Source organism: Erpetoichthys calabaricus, chromosome 1 (assembly GCF_900747795.2).
Source record: "Erpetoichthys calabaricus chromosome 1, fErpCal1.3, whole genome shotgun sequence".
Taxonomy (NCBI): domain Eukaryota; kingdom Metazoa; phylum Chordata; class Cladistia; order Polypteriformes; family Polypteridae; genus Erpetoichthys; species Erpetoichthys calabaricus.
In genome coordinates this window covers 314,073,363-314,093,812 of record NC_041394.2, presented here as the reverse complement: position 1 = coordinate 314,093,812, position 20,450 = coordinate 314,073,363, and the positions used below count along the sequence as shown (strand labels likewise).

The 20,450-nt window shown below is 38.2% G+C and overlaps 1 protein-coding gene across 2 annotated transcripts in view; it reads right to left on the bottom strand.

The window, feature by feature from the left end:
- Window positions 1-523: 523 nt before the first annotated feature.
- The window catches only part of chst11 (carbohydrate (chondroitin 4) sulfotransferase 11), a 284,268-nt gene continuing 264,341 nt past the window's right edge, over window positions 524-20,450 (bottom strand). For both annotated transcript variants that reach the window (XM_028817616.2, XM_028817625.2), the window contains exons 3-4: window positions 727-4,150; window positions 524-579 (exon numbers count right to left, since the gene is read on the bottom strand). In XM_028817616.2, coding sequence (XP_028673449.1) covers window positions 3,296-4,150 — 855 coding nt within the window. In that variant the 3' untranslated portion in view covers window positions 524-579; window positions 727-3,295. The remainder of the gene's footprint in view (window positions 580-726; window positions 4,151-20,450) is intronic.

The following is a 20,450-nucleotide window of genomic DNA, read 5'->3' as shown; positions in this document are numbered from 1 at the left end:
AATTATGAGTGAGTGGTGAGAGCTGATAGGGCAGGAAGAGGATTTTGGCTGAGGCTGGCACACACATTTGTTCAATAAATGAAGATTGTTTGCCCACCTAAACCGTTTTTTTTTTGGTCACAAACATACATTTGGGCATGTCATTTCATTCAATTTGCAGTACGTGTTGACCTTTACCTCAGGACAGGTTTTGTCTAATAATGGGTGTGTGACTTGACAGCACATTTTTGAGTTCGAACATGGAGGTAAATCTGATATCGGCAGATGGCGGTTGTTCATGGGGCAAATCACAAATCATTCACGTTCAGCCAGTCAGCTTTACACTTGGCCTCTGATATCATAAAGCAGGAAAGCCATAAAAATGAACTGAAAATAACTCATTACTAGAAAAAAAGAAAACCCTTCTTTCCTCACTAACAAAAGTGCACAGACAAAAAAAATTCATTACTTAAATTCCTGGGCTTTTTAATCCAATATAAAAAAATGTCAAATCATAGTTGCCTCCATTATGATTTCAAGGGCTAAACTGAATGGCAGTTCTGGACTGTCCAGCTTTCACGCTGTCCTGCGAACAGAAACCTGATTATAATAATAATAATTCATTACATTTATATAGCGCTTTTCTCAGTACTCAAAGCGCTATCCACACAGGGAGGAACCGGGAAGCAAACCCACAATCTTCCACAGTCTCCTTACTGAAAAGCAGCAGCACTACCACTGCACCACCTGTGAGGACGTCATCATCTACCAGAATGTGTAACACTGAAGGTGTTCATGAAAGCAAACCACTTGCCATGTTTATTACAATAGTGTGAGCAAGTATGTCCTGCAATAGACTGACAACCTGCCTTGCCGACAGTTTCCAGGACAGAAAATTGGTGGATAAATGAACCTCGGCTGATATTTCACTTTATAGGCTCTCCAAGTGATCCGGTGGTAAGCTCCTTGTTATTTTGGCTGTTAACCCCTACAGTGGGCACAATCTGTCACATGTTTTCGCCCTCCTCCTATCATGTTTTTTTTTTTTTTTTTTATTATTTCGTCTTTTTAGAACAGCAGAATAATGTGATGAGAACAGGTCATTCAGCTCAACAAGCCCCTCCAGCGTATTCACCTAGAATGTCCAAAGGATCATCAACTTGAGATTTTAAGGTTTCTAAAGTCCTACTCTCCACCGCACTACTTGGTAATTTATTCCATATGTCAATGGATTTTTGCATGAAATAAAACTTAACATTTGTGCTAAACTTTCCCTTATGTTTTCGAACCATGTCCCCATATTCTCTTGTTTTATGTAGCTTACCTGATGCAACCGTGCTCAAGATGATGGGGGTGGGAAAATGGATGGATGGATGTTTTATAGTAATGTTTCTTTTGGACAGTTTACGGCTGATTGTTTGCGCTTTTTGCTACCATCTAACGGCGCATGTTGTTAATCACACTGCATTAAATAAAGATTGATCAATGCTCATATTCCCCATTCTTTCTTTCATCACATACTTTGTAAACCAACGCATACAGGCAAGTATTGAGTGCTTCATTTGATTTGCAACAAACTTCTCTAGAGGGTATTAAACATTTTACAATTTTGGTTTAACCCTTATAATGTCTTCTGGAACAATGGGTTTCAAGACAAAACAGCCTGCTATGAACTTCTGGCATCCAGCGATAAGGAGTCAAAACTGAATATGTATCAATATGCCATAACCATTTTGGAGTTTGGTGTAAGCAGCAGAGGCCGTAGCGTTTATGTTTTTACCAAAAAAATGGTTTGCACTCTGATGAGGCCATGGTGGCATTTTGGTGGCAGAACGTTCAATGAAATACGTCCCAGTTTTTCACAAAAAAATAAATAACACTTAATTATCGCACACTCAAGAGGATGTAACAGAAAACAAAAGGAAGAAAAAAAAATCAAAATCGACCCTATCAGTTCCCAAAATTGTAACAAAAAAGCAATCCATCCTTTCCCATAGTCATTTAAATAATTTTGATCATGCTGCTCGCAGCATCCTTATTTATATGAATAAAAATCATCCATTTCCAAAAAAAAAAACAAAGTCTTGTAATCATAAAAGTAGGGGTTCAAATCTGTCACCTCCTGTGAAAGGTCCTCACTGGAGCATTTTCCATTAGATGAATTTCCTTATGAACAAATTTTTGAAAAACATAAAAGCAGAAAATAAAATTATAATGCATAAAAGAAAACATCCGAGTCTTCTCTTGAGACCAAAAACAAACAAAAAAATGGGGAATTGTTTTTATATTGTGAGCAAGAATAGGTTCAACCCCCTTGAATGTCTCTCAAAACTGCCATGGTAGTGCGAGTCTTTCAAGTTCATTTTTGGCGCACCAGGTTCCTCAATATGCATCCAGTCGACAGCAATGGTTTGTGCAGCATAAGCAACTTTCCTGCAAGGTACTGCATCACAAAGGCAGATGTGCATCCCAGCTGCCAAATTTAAGGTGCTTTATTTAGGCCTGCTTGCAATTCAATATCATCTGTTACCATTTTCAGTGAAATGAGATAACTCTATAGACCCCGATATCTCTCAGCTTGGGTTCCTCACATATAATTACAAATGTCAGGTCAAAGATTTCTAGGTCTTTAAACATCCTTAGTAACGCCATGATAATCGGAACATCTCTTCACAGGGCTTTGTTTTCAACTTAATTGAAAAATAAAAAGGTCAGGCCTGTGAGATGTTTCATTTAGCGCGCCCGAGCAATAGCAGAACTACTTCAGATAGTTATAGGATTTTAATCTTCATCCCCCATGAGCCATCTCTTTCACTTTTCCTCTCTCATTTTAAGGAGTGCTCTAATGCAATGGTAAGACTACAGATTATATGGTCTTTGGTTTCATTTTTCAGATACTGAAGAGTTGGAATTCACGATGCAAACCTTTATTTTCTACCCTTTATTTTCTTAAATTCTGTGTTTTCATGGCTGGGGTATTCTCCTGTATGGTATTTCACCTGACAGAGCTGAGGCCAACATTATTCTTACCTATGACAAAGAGAAGATACAAGGCTGGTCTGGCCTGTGAGTTCTCTCTTCTAGGTAGTTACACTTAATAAGAGAAATCATGTAATGATCTGAGGTTTCAAGTGACAAAGGTTCTTTAAAAATGATATATCCCAAAGACATTAGAAGGGATATTAAAGCAGAACCCAAACAACTTCTTATTCAAGCACAGGGCCATAAAGCCACTAAAGTTGAAAATATGGTTACCAAAACCCCAGCCTCTGTTTGGCAGCATGGGAATTTCAAGCATGATCAGGTCCTCAAGTCTTCATTCCATTTTCAGGTAGCTCGGTGTGGAGTAGTTGAACATCAAGAAGTCGAGCTTGTACAGTTCAAAAAGCTGCATCTGTTGTTGAGAGCTTATATTTTGGAAGAATTCTGCCGTCATTTCATCTGTGGTTCGGGTAGACTTGGCATAAGTAGGAAAACGAAGGTAGTCGCTGACCCCGGCCAGCCAGAGAATATAATTAGAGTCCTCCTCTAATGTTTCATACTTGCCCACCAGGTCATAGTGAATGTGGCAAGGGTGGCACAGAGAGTAGACAGTTTGCCAGTGCTCATTAAAGGGTTCCTCCCTCTGGGTGGAAGGGTCAGTGAGGTAGCCCACAAACTCTTCAAACTTGACATCACTGCCACTATGCAGTGCCTCCTGCGTGGCATTCTTGCGCTGTCGTCGTACAATTTTGGTGCCAAACCGTTTATGAAAAGATGTGTTGTATTTGCGGGTAAACTTGTTTCGGTAAGCAGACACCAGCCTCTCAAAGGGTTCACGAACAAAAAGGAACTTGAGGTAACTTTTCAAGCGGTGATTAATTTCTGGGATGCTGTACTGATTGAGGGTTTTCAGGTTGGAAGGGATATGAGCTTCATTGGGAGGAATACCCATGGGGTCACTGTACTTGCCCCTGCCTGTTAATACCATCATCACTCTTTTCCAGTTGGTGCAAGCAACTTTGGGAACATAACAATAAATCATTTCATGATCTTCATCTACAACCAAGTGTTTCAGATCTCCTGGAGTCAAGACACGGCGTTTGCGGCTTGTGGCACTGTAGACACGACAGGTCTCTAGAACTTGGTCTCTTCGCAGCTGGTGTAGGACTGCAGTGTTGGCATATTCTGGCTGGAAGAAAAAGAAAATAAGACAAAATTACCTTTTGTGCACTTGACTGGAAAATCAGTTCAGATATTTATAAGGCATGACAAGCTTTCCATACAGTAAATACTACCATCCATAACAGTGGTTCTCAACTACTGTGATGTCACACATCAAGCACAAGCTTCTCTAACATTGCGATTTAATGGTTTTACAAAAGTTTAAATACACAATGAAGGTCTTAATGCAATTTTTCATTTTACAAACCACAATTAAGTTGAATTATTATGTATACGAAGACTGAGTTAGGGACAAATTTCAAACATGCACCTCCAGCTCTAACATCTAATCACCTTCACAGTTATTCTAAGCACACCTCACTGAACGGTGGGCAGCTGGAGGTTTGGGGCAGGGCTAGATAATGGTAATGCACAATTACAGTCAAAGATCTCATTTTCAGAGCTGATACTGCGTTCAGAGATTGTCCTTACAGCAGCTTGCCAAAGCGTAGGAGTTTGAACTGCAACGCCATTCCTTTGATCGAGAAGTAACAACAGTATTCAAAGAAATGCAATGTCTTAGTAGGGTTTCTTTTGATGACTAATGTTATTGTTAAACAAATTCTGTCAACCTTTGTGTATTTTGGAGATATTTGAACAAAAATAGGAGTCATTTTTGTGGCCAGGGTATGTTTAAAAATGCTTCCATTTATACTAATGGCAATTAGGTATGGGCATTACAAAAACACACCTTACAAAAGATGGGCGGTTTTCAGGAACAGATTAGTTTCAAAAAGCAACAGTAGCCAGTAATGCTCTGTGGAACCAAACATTAACACCCGAGTTGGACAGTATCCTGAACAACTTTTTTGATATTGGATGCAGACCACCTTCATATGTTAAATACAGTTAAAATTACAGTTTTTGCTTATTGATATAGCTTGATTATGACATTTTAGTAAATCATGCAACTTGAAGCAAAAGGTCTGTGATACAGTGAGAACTTGAAATTTTCCATTTCTGTACCATGCTGTACTTACCATACCTAGAAAATGAGCACTGCTTCTAAATTATTGAGAACTGAAAAGCATCAACAGAAAAAACACGGGGGTGCATCAATATTTATGCCTGTCCACATTAGGGGGTATACTCTCACTTTGTCACAGTGCATACATTCTACATGTGCTGAATGTGTATGTAAAAATGCAGGACACGTCTAAACTGTGTAATGTAAGCACCACAGGCATTGAATGACATTTGTTCACTAATTTGAAGTACAGCGTGCAAACTCCATGCAGACAGAATGTCTCTGGAACTATGAGACAACTTTCATTTTGTAAAATTTCTTTCCTTCTTATTGATTTGGTAATTTCTAATCACCACACCAACCTGTCAATGGCTACTTGATATTGTTGCTGTTAATAAAAAACATTCTTGCATCTGCATTTAATCTTAACAGCCCAACTATTTTATGCAATGCTGGGCCATCTGTGAAATTTCTGGTTGCACAGACAATTTAGCTTGTGCATTACAAGATAATATAACCTGTGTGACCCCATACAGGCAAGTCAGAGTTGGGTGGATGAGGACAAGCCTTGTAGAAAGGTATTTGTGCTAATTTTCTTTTTCTTTCAGCTGCTCCCGTTAGGGGTTGCCACTGTGGATCATCTTCTTCCATATCTTCCTGTCCTTTGCATCTTGCTCTGTCACACCCACCACTTGCATGTCCTCTCTCACCACATCCATAAACCTCCTCTTAGGCCTTCCTCTTTTCCTTTTTCCTGGTAGCTCTATCCTTAACATCCTTCTCCCAATATACTCATCATCTCTAATAAACCGTTTATTTAAACCAGGACTTGTGTCCGAGATTTGGGGTGCTGCATCACCCCCTAGTCGTCACAATATACGAATTTTGTGTGTGTACACATATATACATACACACACACAATTTTGTTAGGTGGGGGAAGTCCCCCATTGAATCGCTGGTGTGTCAAAGAATGGAAGAATGAAGACCTAAGCACACAGTATTTTAAACCTACCATTTACTTCCAGTACAGAAAGTATGGAACTACTGGTACCATTTTAAAAAATATGTTTTTTCAATGCTATTTTTTTGTTAGTGGTACACCACACAGCCATAATATATACATATACACACATACAGTATATACACACACATATACACAGTGGTGCTTGAAAGTTAGTAAACCTGTCAGAATTGTCCATATTCCTTAATAAATGGTACCCAGTACATCGTCAGATCTACACACTTCACACGTCCTAAAAGTAGGTGAAGATAACACAATTGAACAAACAAGACAAAAATATTGTACTTGGTCATCTAATTATTAAGGAAAATGGTCCAATGTTACAAAACTGAGTGACTGAAGTATGTTATCTTTGTTTTAGTATTTGGTTTGACACCCCTTTTTGCAGCAATAACTGCAAATAACTGTTTCTGGTAGATCTTGATCAGTCCTGCACATCGCCTTGGAGAAATTTTAGCCCATTCCTCTATACAGAATTGCCTCAACTCAGGGATGTTGCTGGGTTTTCTCATATGAACTGCAAGCTTCATGTACTTCCACAACATTTCTATTGGGTTAAGGTCAGGACTTTCACTTGGCCATTCCAAAACCTTTGTTTTATTTGGTAGAATGACTTTCGTGCTTGAGGTTGTTGTCTTGCTGCATGACCCAGTTTCTCTTGAGATGTAGTCCATGGACAGATGTCCTAACATTTTCCTTAAGAAATTCCCTGGTATAACTCAGAATTAATTTTCCATCCACAATGGTAAACTCTCCTGGTCCAGACACAGCAAAATAGGCCCGAAGCATGATACTGCTGCCACCATGTTTCACAGATGGGATGAGGTTCTCATGCTAGAATGCAGTGTTTTTCTTTCTCCAAACACAACGCTTCTCATTTGAACCAAATAGTTCTGTTTTGGTCTCATCTGTCCATAAAACATTACTCTAATACAGTGTTTCCCAAACTCTGTCCTGGTGAACCCCTGTGGCTGCAGGTTTTTGTTCCAACCGGATCCCTAATAAGTGACAACACCCGATAGCACTGATCTCATTTAATTAGCTGGTATTTTTTTTTCTTTTATTCAACATTCAGAAAAGCACAGCAGCATGATTTTTACATTTATAAGACATTTAGAAATATTTCTGCTTTTGCTACAGATTTAAATGCGCAACTCTCTTTTGTTGCTTTCATTATACTTTGCCCTTTCTCTGTGCAGTTTTTCCCCCTTTGTTGTATCTTAATAATGACAATTTAAAATGAGCAGATCAGACACCCAGGCAAACAACACTGAATAATCAAAGGCTGCAAGTACTTCAGCAGCCGACCCACTAATGAGTAAATAATGGATTAATTAAAATATTAGAACACCTAGGAAAATCAAGATGAAAATACTGTTAAAAAGAAAAAAAATACATTATTCCTATATAACTGCTTGGTACATTTTAATTTTTTTTTTTTTTTTTAGCAAACTTAGTTTTCTAATTTCTATATCGTTCCCTAAACACAGAACTTGGGAAATATCAGTTCACTTAATTAGCCCAGAAGTTCAATTAAAAACAGAAGCTGGTTGGAACAAAAACCTGTAGCCACAGGGGTTCACCAGGACCGAGTTTGGGAAACACTGCTCTAATGCCTTTCAGGCTTGTCCACACGCTCTTCAGCAAACTGTAGATGGGAAGCATTGCTTTTTTTTTTTTTTGGAAAGCAGTGGCTTTCTCCTTGCAATGCACACCACTGTTGTTCAGCATTCTATGGATCGATGCAGTTCAAACTCTTAGAGATGGTTTTTAAGCCTTTCCCAACCCGATGAGCATCGACAATTCTTTTCCTGAGGTCCTCTGAAACATCCTTTGTCCATGGCATGGTACACTGATACTGCACAAACATGTTTGAAGATGAAGCCCTTGAAAGAACCCTGTTCTTTTAATATAAATAGAGAGCCCATTCACACCTGACTGTCATCACATTGATTGATAACACCGGACTCTAGTCTCACCTTCAAATCACCTGCTTGGTTCACAGACTTTTGACACCCACAGATATGTAATAAATGGGTGAACTTCCTCAATAAATAAATGAAAAGTATAATATTTTTGTCTCATTTGTTTAGGTGGGTCCTAAATATTTACTTTTAGGATGAGTGCAAATCTGATATATTGTCCTATTTATGCAAGAATATAGAAAATTCTGAAGGGTTCACTAAGTTTCACGCACCACTGTGTTTTAGTGTGTGTGTGTATTATCTATCCATCTATATATCAAGTAAGCGAACCAACTGCCGTGGCTTCACCTGAGGCGCTGACGTCCGAGGTTCAATCCCCATATGGGGAAAGCAAAAAGCGCATACACCTGATGAGCCCCAATTAGGGCAAAAACACATGCTGTGTACTCTGTGTAATGTTTATGTATATATATATATATATATATATATATATATATATATATATATAATGTATGTACGTACTAGGGGGCTTTGCCCACACCCGGATTTGGTATACCATATACAATTTAAAGAGATTGTTATTTTCATGGGAATTGTTACATATGCATTATTTTCACTTTTACTTTAAAACTTTAGTAAAAACCATACTGTACTTGTCCTTTATTTCTGGCCCCGGGCGTGGTTAAACGTATAACTCTGCTCGCATTGTGAAGGGGGGGACGGCTGAATGCATGCTAAGGAGAAGCAGTTGGATCATCTTCTGGCTTGTTGCTGCTGCTGGCGAGCTGCGTATTCTGCTTACCGTGCTGCACGTCGATCATTTAAAAGCCTGTACAGCAGCTGTCCTTTTGCCACTTCACGTCTCTGCCGCTCGCGTTGTGAAGGGGGATGGGGGGGGACCTGAACGCACGCTAAGGAGTAGCAGTCGGATCATCTGCTAGCTTGCTGCTGCTGGCGAGCTGCATCTTCTGCTTGTTGCTTGTCGTCGTTTTAAGAGCTGGGAGCACATGAAGCGTGTCTGCCAAAAGCATTCCAACAACTGCTATGTTTGATGTCCGTGAACTTGTTTTAAATGTTGTCTCACTGTCGTGACGTTAAAGTGTCTCTCGTAGGATGTCAAATTGTCTTCCGAGAAGATCGTGTCTCGTCACCCTTCCAAGATTTTTTTTTTTATAATAGATAGATAATATATACAGTATGTATATATATATATATATATATATATATATATATATATATATATATATATATATATATATATATATATTATATATAATAATAATAATTCATTACATTTATATAGCGCTTTTCTCAGTACTCAAAGCGCTATCCACACAGGGAGGAGAACCGGGAAGCGAACCCACAATCTTCCACAGCATACACACACACATATACACATATTATATATATATATATATATATATATATATATATATATATATATATACACACACACACACACACACATACAGTATATATATATATATATATATATATATATATATATATATATATATACACACACACACACACTGTATATACTCTTCACAAGCAATGCTCGTTTCTGTGATCCAACCACAATCAAATCTCGTAAGCACGCCTTTTTATAGTGCAGATGAATACAAATTACAGTGAAATACGTTTAACGCGAAAACGCTTAAGACGAAATATCGGTTAACACGAAATAATACAATGGTCCCGACAAACTACTATGTATTTTCATGCATTTTTTTCTCTTAACACGAAATGAAAATCGCTTAACACGAAAAGATTTCCCTTCTGGGAATGAATAAAATATGGAAAACACCAGCCGCGCAGGCGAGATTTAAGAGGGGTGTGAAATGAAAGACGTGGTTTCACATGTTTCGTATAAAGGAGGCTAACTTGGCTTTGAAATACCCTCGGAATAGCCTGGGACACGAGACAATTTTGTTTATCTAAGCTACTTTCACCCTCCATCCCTACAAGCGCCACACAAAAACATCTCATATCTCATCAGTTGGCTTTGGAATTCGGTGACGAGTACATCGCAGTGTGAGTAAAAATCAGTGAGTTTGGTTCGCGTTTTTTTTTCTATTTTAGAAGAATTTTATTACAAGCACAATGGCAAAGAGCTCAGGGGGAAAGCAAACTGCTATTTCGCTTAAAATGAAGATGGAGCTTCTTAAGGCTGTTGATCAAAAACAGAAGACGAAAACGGAAATCTGTAAAGATTTTGATATTGCTAACTCTACATTATCAACAATAATTAAAAAAAAGTGAGCAAATTACGGAAATGTTTGAACGGAGTAAGTTTGAGCCAGAGCGAAAATGGATGAGAACGGCCAAGTACGAGGATTTAGAGACGGCTTTACTTGTTTGGTTCAAACAAGCGAGATCTCAGAATGCTCCCATATCAGGACCTTTAATGCTAGAAAGAAGCAATGAACTTGCTAAACAAATGGGTATTACTTTTTCTGCAAATCCAGGATGGTTGGAACGTTTCAAGAAAAGAAATGACATAGTACTAAAAAATGTTTGCGGTGAAGCTAATCAAGTTTTACCGACCATGACAGCAAATTAGTTTCAGTCTACGTTGCCTTCGATACTTGAAGAATATGAAGTGAAAGATGTCTTCAACGCGGACGAAACTGGGTTATTTTACCGCTGCTTACCCAATAAAACTTTAGCGTTTAAGGGACAATCATGTTCAGGGGGGAAACTGTCTAAAGAACGGATTACAGTATTGGTAGGATGCAATTCGGATGGTTCTGAAAAACTACCCCTATTTGTTATTGGCAAAAGTTTGAAACCGCGGTGTTTTAAGAATGTAAGAACATTACCGGTCGAATAAACAGCAAACAAAAAGGCATGGATGGTAGCTACGATGTTCACCAATTGGATCGTAAAGTTAGATGAGCGATTCTTACGAGAAAAGCATAAGGTTGCAATGATAATTGATAATTGTCCGGCTCACCCCAACGTTGTATTGAAAGCTATAAAGCTTATCTTTTTGCCTCCGAATACAACAAGTGTCTTGCAGCCTTGTGATCAAGGGATTATACAAAACATGAAATTTTTCTACCGGAAGCAATTGCTTCGAAAATATTTACTCGCAATCGAAGCAAATGAAGATTTCTCGATCAGTTTATTAGATGCTCTTCATATGTTGCACTCTGCATGGAATTCAGTGACTCCAAGGACGATTGAAAATTGTTTTCGTCATGCAGGATTCTCAAAAGTATCAGATTCTTTGGCGCCAAAAGAAATGGAGAAGGAGGATATTGAAACTGAGCCGACACTTAATGAAATGTTTGAGAAAGTTTCTGTATTATTGGACTGTCCTACTGTATCATCGGAAGAATTTGTTGCAGTAGATGATGATAATGTGTGTACAGCCCCAATTATGGCAGACAAAGACATTTTGGAGTTTGTTCAAAGCTCAAAAAATATTATTGATGCAGATTCCGACGACGAAAATGAAATGAATAATGCAGCTCCTGTTCCCACGTCATCCGAAATGAGGAACATCATGAAAAGTATGCGCAGTTATTTAGACGCACATTCCAATGGTGAAATGAACAACAAAATAGATGACATTGAACAATTTGTTGACAATTTAATGCTAAAAAAGACAATGCAAAGAAAAATATCAGATTTTCCAAAAACTCAATAAATGTTTTGTTTTTCAAAAAACTTGAAAATTTTGTATTAAATTTCATTACGTTCTTGTGAATGTTTTTGTTTCATTGATTTTTTTTAAATACATGCATATATACATACTGTATCTATGTAAATAAAATGTACTCTAAACAACTTAATTTTGTTGAATATACTATGTTTTTTTTGTAATATCCTTTAACACGAAATTCTTTTAACATGAAAAAATATTTCAGTCCCCTCAGTTTCGTGTTAAACGATTTTCACTGTATTTAAAACATCATAAGAAAATGAAAATATGAAGGGACAAAACATTGAGATATTATTTATATACTGTATATATACACATACATACACAGACACATTACAGATAAAGTTACAGATAACAGATTGATTCTGTGCTACAGATTATATTTTGTATTTATAAATCCCAACCATTTTTAATGGCCCTGTATAATACTCAAAAAAAAGATCAATTTAAATTCTCTACACTCAGGTTATACAAAAACAAAAAGACTGAAAAACATACATTTTGTGGTATAATACATTACAGCATTGTAAGCAATTTCAATATGTGAAATTAAACCCAATTAAAAAATGACCTCCACCAATAAAATGCATCAAGCATACGAACTACATAAAAGATCAAAAGTTTAATGGAGATGTGGGAATAACAACACCATTTACCTTTGCATTCTGATGTCAAGTATGCAACCATGTCAATAATGAAGTTTTAGGGCACAACAACCATGCATTTACTGTGAGCCCCCCAGCCCACGTAACATACCATACTTGAATACAACACTCCTGTACCACACATACATAAATTTGTGACACACCTGCTGTTGGTCAGTCCTTTTGTGAACTCAAACCCGACTTTCATCTTTTAATTCCTTCAGTCCCGGGATAAGCCATTCATTCATTTTCTAATCGTACTTAATTATCATTCATAATTTTTTCACTCTATACACAAATATACTTACCACACACATTAAGAACAAGTATATATTTTTTAAGTTGCTTATTGTAATGGCAAACTGGCAACTTCATTATTTTTTTATCCAGTTATTACACTGGGACTAACTGTCATAGTTTCTCCATTGTTATTCATATTGCTGCTAGTCTGAAGTGTTGCTTTGAGTGACATTCATTAAAATCATATATGACTAATTTTTGAAGTACTGTTTCCTTTTTAGAAACGTCATACAGTATGAATGTTGCTTTCCTTGTCTAATGTCATAGACATTGCAAGATTAGAACACCAAAGGGATATTCAATAAGTTGGCTCATTTATCTTCTCAGCTTGTAAAGACAAGCATTAAGCATTAGAGTAAAGGAAATAAAGACCGGGGAAGAAAGTGGAGCAACTCTCTGGTGTACAAATAAGAAAACGACCTAAAGAGGTACTTCTAGCAGGCAATGTTTAAGAGTAATTTACCAAAGCTGTCTTGTGACTGGCCAATGCTCTGCAGAATTACCTACCTATCAAATGTAAATATGCTTTACTACTACTTTGCCCTTACTGGCTGCAAACTGTATTTTCAGTAAAATTAGGAGCAGTCAATTGCAGACTGGAGAGGAGATGGAAATTGCCTATTAGACAGAAGTTGAAGTGGTCATTACATTTAAAGAAAACACCCGCTACTGTCAGGTTTTTACACTGTGGACTTCAGGGAGCTCTTGACTCCTGATCTCAGACCTAAACTAAACACAGGATACCAAATGAAAAAGGGGATTTATTAACAGAAGATGGAACAACAAGAAGTGATATTGTAAAAACAACAAAATTCAAGTCTCAGGGTCTTCCTATAAAATATTCTACATAACTACCTCATAGGGTGGTTACACACAATAAACCATAAGCCCTTGCTCACCTTTCAAAATCAATGATTCTCTTTATTTCTTTTCTCCTGCTAGTTAAACCTTTGTTAGCGTCTTCCTCCAAACTGGCAGGAAAGGCCCACTAACACTTCCAGGCAGCTAATACGAAGTACCTCTGACTCACCCAATGGCCATTGAAAGTCCTGGTTCTATACACTACTTATGCTCCCCTCCCTAGAGACATGCACGGAAGAAAAGCAGATCGACTGTCCTCCCTTGTACCCTTGTAAGGCTAACAGCTACATTGACCCAATATGTCGGCTAGGCACTTCGTTACCAAGGTCACAAGCTGTCCCATTATTTGGTCCGGGCAGGACTTCTGCACTCTACTACCCTAAATCAAAATGCAACGTCAGTGACCAAGATCAAAATTTCCCCCAAACATATCTATCAAATCAGCCATTCAACAGCAGTATCTTTATACAAGTGGAATAATCATTCTACCCTGTGTAACCATGGACATTTTATATTAAAAAACAAAAAAAAAAAAACTTAGCAGTCATATGCCAGTAATCCAAAAACACAAATGAAATACTTCTTTGTAATAATAAACTGTCAAAAGAGTTATAGCTCGAGACATCAGCAGCAAAGCCTGAAATTAAGATATACTGTAAGAGCTATCTGGATTTGTTTCAATTTCTTTAAGCACCATTAGTGCAAAACAACATAATTTACTTCAAAATTTATACTGTGACCTGAAAAGTACATTCTGCCAATGCACTGCAATGGTGATAAACCATTACTGCTGCTTATATAAATAATGGGCTGAGATTATGACACCTTAGAACAACTGGAAAATCCATTCTGGTTACACTTCTTTTAAACCGAGTCCAAGTACTGAAGGGGCTGCACTATACCCGATTTTTCAATGTCTCCCAATTCTCCATTGCACTTCATGGCACCCTCTTGCTTATCAGTCCCAGAGTTTAGTCTTGTCTGACATCACCTTAATTTTAAAACATTAAAAAATGGTCTGTTACTGTATTATATTTGAAAATCTGTGTAATCACTCCCAGCCTGTCACCAAAGGAGGGCACCAGATAGAAATGAACTGAATGGAAAAGAAAACCTTCTAGTGCAGTCACAGTGCTGGCCAGGTTTTTCTTTTCATTTTATTTAGAGCCACTACTCAGTTTTAATATTACAAAATGTGTTTTATTTGGGAGGGCCAATACAATTTGCCCAGAGTCTGACCCTGAACACTAGGAGGAACAGTATGTTTTCCATTCTGTTTATCAATAGAGCATTAGAACAATCTGGACAAGAACAGGCCATTCAGCCCAACAAAGCTCACCAGTCCTATCCACTTAATCCTTCCAAAATAACATCACTCCTAGTTTTAAAAGTCCCTCAAGTCCTATTGCGACAAACTCATTTTAATCTAACAGAATCAATCCACTGTACTAATTCCCTTTCTAATGTTAAATACTTCAAACATGTCATCTCTTAATCTCCTTCTGTGTAAACAGAAAAAGCTCAGCTCTTTTAATCTTTCTTCATAATTCATCCTGTGTAGTCCTGCAATCAGCCTCGTCACTCTTCTCTGGACCTTTTCTAGTGCTGCTATGTCTTTTTTGTAGCCTGGAGACCAAAACTGCACACAGTACTCAAGAGGAGGCCTCACCAGTTCATTATAAAGCTGGAGCTGAACCTCCTTGGACTTGTACTCCACACATCATGCTATATAACCTAACATTGTTAGTCTTCTTAATGGCTTCTGAACATTGCCTGGCAGTTGTTATTGTAGAGTCCACTATGACTCCTAAACCCTTCTCATAAGGTGCACTCTTGTTTTTTAGACCTCCCATTGTGTATTCAAGCCTAACATTTTTATTTACCACATATACTACATTTAAAGTGTTATGCATCTGTAGTTTGTCACTGAAGACGAAACAGGTTGGCAACAAACTGCTTTGTGGTGTGTAGATCAGTTACAGAAGCTTTGTAAGACACTAATTTGGACAGCCATGAAAAAGGATGAACGTTTGAGTATATTGCAACTTGTTGCCCTGCAATTGACTGGTGTACCACAGGGTTTACTGTAGTGTCCAGCCTACAAGAACTAAATTAATTGGGTTTGAAATTAAATGGATGGATGGATGGGTACATATTATGTAGAATGTTTCCAGCCCAGGGGTGACTACTGACTAATATCCAGTAATGCCGAGATTAGCTCCAGCTTGCAATAGACCTGTAATGGAAGAAGTAGATTCAGAAAATGGCTAGATGGATACTCTGTTGCCAAGATATTGGAGATGTTTATTAATAAGTTCTAATAAAAACAGTTGGAGTGAAAGAGCACTTGTTGACCAATAACAATAATAATAATAATAATTTGTGGACAGCCATTCGAAATTTGATAAAATGTCACTGAGAAATATACAGGTATATGCTGAACTATGAAAGCAAATTAACATTCTGAAAAGACTAAGGCTGTATCAGCGTGCCATGGCGATTATGGCCTAGCTTATGGAAGATGTACAGTATGTATTTTATGTAAAGATACTACAGATGGATAGGATAGATAGTTGTGAAAGAAGCTGATAGGCTGATAGATAGATAGATAGATAGATAGATAGATAGATAGATAGATAGATAGATAGATATATAAACGGAGGTCACAGAGGCTCAGTAATAATAATAAAAATAATAATAATTCAATGATATTGTCATTGTATAGGTACAACAAAATGTAGTTAGAGCATACTGCTTTAAGTCAGGGCACAGGGTCAGCCATTGTACAGCACCCTGGAGCAATTGCACCTTAAGGGCCTTGCTAAATGGCCCAAATGGACAGAATCCCTTCTGGCAGTAATGGGATTGAAACTGGCAACCTTCTGGATACCAGCACAGATCCTTAGCCTCAGAGCCACCACTCCTTTAACACCCCTGCTTCACAACTCCACAGGTCAGGACTTCCTGACCACTACACTCTCCTTGCGTCCATGTGCATATTCTCCACTTGAAGAACTGTCATTTTGTACAGTGGAAGGGTGACAGCTATAAGTAAAATGACTTATCACCCCATACTCACTGTTTGCCGTATGCTGGGCTTTAAAATGATGTATAAATCTAATGTAGGGTGTAATTTAAATTTCGGGCATTTTAAGCCATTTACTGGCTGAAATTATGATATCCCCAAAGCTGCTTGTATTTTGTTGTCAAATGATGAATGGATCTCCTGTCCCTTTCCTACTGTACATTACTGGGAAATGTTTGCTTGAGCTAAAAACATCAAAGTTTCAGCATTAATCAGTTTCCATGCAGTCAACAGTGGCTTAAAGGTAAACTTTACATGGTGAGAAATTAAAATGACTCCACTGCAAGAATCAATTACTCTTTCTTGGGTGCTTAATGGAAAAGTACCGAGGTGTACAGTGCCTTCAAAAACACATCACTGTTTCACAAATACATTTGAATCTTAAGCAAACTTTGGTAATAGTATTTAAGTACTGTATAGAAGGTTATATATAAGCAGTGGTAGTGCTGCTGCTTTGTAGTAAGGAGACTGTGGAAGATTGTGGGTTCGCTTCCCGGTTCCTCCCTGTGTGGATAGCGCTTTGAGTACTGAGAAAAGCGCTATAGAAATGTAATGCATTATTATTATTATTATTATAATACAGGTCATTAAACTTGAGAAGTGAAAAGTGTATAAAGAATTTGTAGAAAATATTGAAGAGAAAAAAAAAGTTCAGATTTGCCCATGAAAATCATTTGTCTTTAGGCAAGCCTGAAAAGGAAAAATATCTCCTCCTGATACTTTTCAAAAGATGTCAGCTCCATTATTCACAATCTGTACTAGATGCTCAGCATGTGAAGAATTGCTTTGCCACTCACAGTAGTAGTTTTATGCTTTTAAACATTTTATTAAGAATGACTATATACAGAATATTTAAATGTTTTAACTATAGCAAGCTTTACACATAGCCAGTAACAACCCTTTATTCACTTTGAAGAAACTAAAACAGAGCTTTGGCAGTATACAGCATATCAGTTCAGAAACTGACATTTTTACCTGAACAAACAGTGGTATTCATTTTTTTTTTAATCTTAAAAATTTGGTTTGGACCAAAAGTTCTGCTACAGGCACCTTAGAGTCGGATGTAGCATCTCATATTCTTACAATGCAGTTTGGACATAAATAATAAATCTGTGCAGCACACAGATATGATTTGTTGTCAATTGATAGAATAGCACAACAGGTCAATATTCACTAAAATCTGAGCTCTCCACACCTGATTACATGGCAGCATCATGGTCGGAACTGAAAAGCAATGATGGAGTTAAGTGGCCATGGACTGGGCAGGTATAATGCAGCAGAAAGTGTCTCTTGGGTTCTGCTGTGCCCCTTTTGGACTGACAGGCCTAATCACTGGGGCACTAAATGGTCATGAGAGCTGATTCTTATCAGGAGTCGCCGTTTTCCAGGAATACTTTTCAGCTCAGTTAAGAAAGTGCACTCAAGGAGACATAAAACAGCTCCTCGACCGCTTTGCTAGACAGGATGAGGAATCATGAAATAATTCGTCAGTGCTGTAAGGTTTAGTGAGATGGGACTCAACAGTGCTTATTATTTTAATTATTCTCAGCTCCTTTTTCCTCCTGCTAATACGGGCTGACAGAACACAGCACACGTCCACTCATATTATGGAACTGGGACATATTTCAGCAGTGAGCTGTACACCGATTACCAAACTTATCATTTCCAATGCAACAATAACCTGGGCGCCTGGGATGCTTCAGTTCATAACAGACGACACACGGAAGACCATTTTATTCACGTCTCAGGGTGCGTTGAGCGGAAGGCTCTCTCTTTTTTTTTTAAATCCTCCTTCGTTGTTGATAATGCCCTTAAGCAAAATGCGCTTCCTGGAATTGTACTAATTACTGCAGAGGACTCAAAGAAAATCTATCAGATCTTTCTCGTATATCGTCTAGAGCCCTTCCCAGCAAACTGTCGTATAAAGAGCTTCATAAAACAGAAGAATCGAAAAGTACAATGATCCACAAAAAAAAGGTTGAATACAGAACTGCAGAATTCTCTTGGTGTGTTAAGGAAGTTGTATTCTAAGGTTTTTTTTTGTTTTTTTTAAATGGGGAGAAAAATACCCATACAGTTTCTAAAGGAAGAGGCCAAAATGATGAAATGACTTGAAAAACTGAGCATACTGCGAGTGGATGCTTCCACAAGCGAGTACTAACTACTATAATCAGAAAGTATAAAAACAGCAGCTAGGCCTTGTTGCCTAAAACAAAGGCTTAGCCTGGCTAGACTAGAACTTAGAAACATGATTTGTTGGGCCACATTTGGTAGGGGCGGCACAGTGGTAGCGCTGCTGCCTCGCAGTAAGGAGACCTGGGTTCACTTCCTGGGTTCTCCCTGCGTGGAGTTTGCATGTTCTTCCTGTGTCTGCGTGGGTTTCCTCCCACAGTCCAAAGACATGCAGGTTAGGTGCACTGGCGATCCTAAATTGTCCCTAGTGTGTGGGTGTGTGTGCTCTGCCCGGGATTTGTACCTGCCTTGCACCCTGTGTTGGCTGGGATTGGCTCCAACAGACCCCCGTGACCCTAATTTGGGATATAGCGGATTAGATAATGACTGGCTGACTGACTGACTGACTGACATTTGGTAGGAAGCTTCAATAGGAAAATTAAACATCACCACCACACAATAAGTAATGTATATCACTGGATTGAAAGATCCACGTTAGCAAACCAAATGAAAATTTGTCATCTTGAACAGTCTAGAGCAGGACACCACAGTCAGAGTCAGTGCACAAGCAACTCATTATGCCTGGCAGTAGACATTTACAGTGGGGCAATGAGGGGAGACATTCATCTTTAAAGAATTGAAAAAACTTCACAGGTTTCAGAGGAGCCATAGAATTGAATGCCACTCAAAAGTCTATTGCTGAACGGTCTTCAATATCATTGCCATAGTGAAATACATTGTTGATTTTCGAATCCACCAGTCCAAATTCTGGGAACTTTTAGGTACATAAATAGCTATTTGGCCCCTCATTTGCTCTAAGTACAGGCTAGCTAAATTCATCAGAATGCTGAGTCAACTCCAATATGCCCTCCCGTTTGCATCAGATTAGCTGGATGTGAATTTCTGTTTTTGAATAGATACCACAGATCCTTGAATGAATTGTGATCTGACCCCTGGTGAGGCCAGTATTTCCCTATAAATGCATTTTTCATGTTCCTGGAACTATTTCATGACTTTCCAAGAATGGTGGCTGGAAGCATAATGTGACTGGACAAGCCTATACATTTTCTGAAATAATGAACTTCAAAGTACCTGATCAGCAATGATCACGCAGATATTCCCAGTCATTCAAACGCTGCTCTTCTCATAGCTAGGAATCCAGTGCATTCCAGAAGAACTCAGTAAATAGTCACACTGTAACCATCCATGGGCACTGTTGATATGTAGCAGGATGGACTTGTAGACTTCATCATATACGTGTCCAACCACTACTAGGACTTATCAGATCAGGTGATGTTTTTTTTCCTCCAGTGTGCAGTACTCCAGTATTTGAGTTCTGTAAACCACTTCATCCCCTCATCTTCCTTGTTTTTCGCTAAGTGGAAAGCTTTGTTGTGCTGAATAGCCTGTTCCGGTCAGGATTGTTCTAATGTTCTAACTTGCCAATACCACATTTATGTGAAGGCACAAGTTGCACCTTCTAATTTGCCTCTTTTAGAACCATTGCTACTCTCAGCATTCAATTGTCTCACTTTTGTCTGTCTGTTACTCTGTGAAAGTTATCCCAGCTTTTTTTTGGACCCTTTCATCCTTGGTCTTTTTCCACCAACAGGATCACTGTTG